General features: G+C 50.7%; 1 protein-coding gene across 1 annotated transcript; it reads left to right on the forward strand.

The window, feature by feature from the left end:
• Positions 1–557: 557 nt before the first annotated feature.
• Positions 558–1,481, forward strand: LOC311200988 (olfactory receptor 14A16-like; the record flags this gene model as incomplete). The annotated part of the gene is made up of 1 exon (XM_084275287.1): positions 558–1,481. The coding sequence occupies one exon, from the start codon at positions 558–560 to the stop codon at positions 1,479–1,481; it is 924 nt and encodes a 307-aa protein (XP_084131413.1).
• Between the last annotated feature and the right edge of the window lie 1,071 nt (positions 1,482–2,552).

The raw sequence follows: 2,552 nt of genomic DNA on the forward strand, positions 1-2,552 counted from the left end.
TGTGCCCCAGAGAGGAGCCCCATGCAGGAGACATCTCGGCACAGAGGCCGTGGCAATGCCACTCATCACCTGTGTGTGGGCAGCTGCACTGAGCCCTGGGTGTCCCTGGCTGGGAGCAGGGAGCTGAGATCCTCCTTGGGTAGGATGAGACCGCAGGAGGGCTTTGGAGCTCTGCCCTGCGAGACTGGATTCCTCAGCTCTCAGTCAGGAGAAAACCAAAGCTCCAAAGCTCTGCTCTGCCCTCGGGTGAAATTGGAGTGACAGTGCTGAAAAGCTCATTCCTATCCACAGGGGATTTAGTCTGAGATCACCCCATCCTTCTATTTACTGACTGCAGCAAGGCAGGACTGAGTTCTCAAGACCCCACAGCCAACCCTCCTCCCAGCAGTGGCACACTCAAGCCAGCACAAAGCAGACCTCCCAAAAGGGACCTGACAAAAAGCTTCCTGAATACAGGGAGTTAATGTGAATTGGAAACTGTTTCCCTCAAAGAATCGTTCCCTAACTTCTCACTGCCTTTTCCTCCTTGGACAGGTCTCCACGCTTGACAGCAGCAGATGTCCAACACCAGCTTCATCAGCCAGTTCCTCCTCCTGCCCTTTGCAGACACATGGAAGCTGCAGCTCCTGCACTTCTGCCTTTTCCTGGGCATCTACCTGGCTGGTCTCCTGGGCAATGGCCTCATCATCATCACCATAGCCTGTGACCACCACCTCCACACCCCCATGTACTTCTTCCTCCTCAACCTCTCTGTTACTGACCTTGGCTGCATCTCCACCACTGTTCCCAAATCCATGGTCAATTCCTTGTGGGACACTAGGGCCATTTCCTACACAGGATGTGTGGCTCAACTCTTTTTCTTTATATGTTTGATCTCAACAGAGCTCTTTCTGCTCACAGTCATGGCCTATGACCGCTACGTTGCCATCTGCCACCCCCTGCACTACGGGACCCTCCTGGGCAGCAGAGCTTGTGTCCACATGGCAGCAGCTGCTTGGATCGGTGGGTTTCTCTATTCTCTGCTGCACACAGCCAATACATTTTCCCTCCCCCTCTGCCATGGCAATGCTGTGGACCAGTTCTTCTGTGAAATCCCCCAGATCCTCAAGCTCTCCTGCTCAGATGCCTACCTCAGGGAAACTGGACTCATTGTGGTCAGTGCCTGTTTAGGTTTTGGGTGTTTTGTGTTCATTGTGGTGTCCTATGCGCAGATCTTCAGGGCTGTGCTGAGGATCCCCTCGCAGCAGGGACGGCACAAAGCCTTTTCCACCTGCCTCCCTCACCTGGCTGTGGTCTCCTTGTTCCTTAGCACTGCCATATTTGCCTACCTGAAGCCTCCCTCCATCTCCTCCCTATTTCTGGACCTGTTAGCATCATTTCTTTACTCGGTGGTGCCACCAGCAGTGAACCCCCTCATCTACAGCATGAGGAACCAGGAGCTCAAGGATGCCATGTGGAAACTGAGGACTGGATGTTTCTAAAAGCTCATCTTTGGCATATCACTGGCCATGGAACTCACATTAGGTCCAGTCTGTATTTACTACGAATTTTGCTGGTTGTTTTGTCTTCTCAGTAGCCTAGAGACATGTATGCACTTCACTTTTCTCAGCAGGTTTCCACCTCTGCTTGCTCTTTGGTCATTTCGATGCTGCTCAGCTCTCCAGTGTCTTCTGAGACTTGGAAAACTTCCCATCTTTCAGATGTCTAATAAACAGTTCTCTCATAAGTTCAGTGTGTTGATAAGTGACCTTTCTATGTATCTGAACACAAGTTGGTTTGGAGAGAATCTGCTCTGAAAGCTGACCCCCTTCATATGCTGCAGGATGAGCATGAGCCAGCAATGTGCCCTCCTGGCTAAGAAGGCCAATGGCATCCTGGGGTGCCAAGGTAGATCACTGGCATCCCCAGTACCTTAGGGCTCAGAGCATTCTGAGACAAAAGGAGGGTCCTAACATTGCTTGATATCATTTCTGGCCATACCAGTGTCCAACTTTGAACCTGCTAAATGCACAGCAATACATCCCAAAGTAAAGGTGTGAGGGATGAAAGATGCTCATGGCCAAACATATCCCCTGGTATCCCACTAGCAGCCCCAGGAACATGGGGTCAGGGCTTTTGTAGCCATGGGAGTGGGTGTAACTCTGCCCAACATAATTTTCCAGCTTCAACAGTGTCCTCCTTCTACACTGCTCAATGTCCAACACCAGCTCCGTAGCAAAACGTGCCAGGGCAGAAAAAGGTTTCTGGCCTGAAAGCTCCCCAGGTAGCCCACTAACAGCCCCATGAACCTTGGGGCTCAGGGCATTCCACGCCATAGGAACAGTCTTAAAATTTCATTTTTGGGCTCTACCATCATCCACTCTTGAACATGCTGAACAACCAGCAATAGAGTCCCAGGTTCTTTAGCACTTACTGCTGTCATTTTGTTAGAAGCACCGTAAGTTAGAGAGCCATCTGCGAGCACATGTGAACCATTAGTGAAATGGAGATTCCCTTCAGAGAGACCTTGAGAAATTCTGGGTTTTGATGAACAGGAACATCAGGAAGATTTC

This window comes from Gallinula chloropus, assembly GCF_964237585.1.
Source record: "Gallinula chloropus genome assembly, chromosome: 25".
Classification (NCBI taxonomy): Eukaryota; Metazoa; Chordata; class Aves; order Gruiformes; family Rallidae; genus Gallinula; species Gallinula chloropus.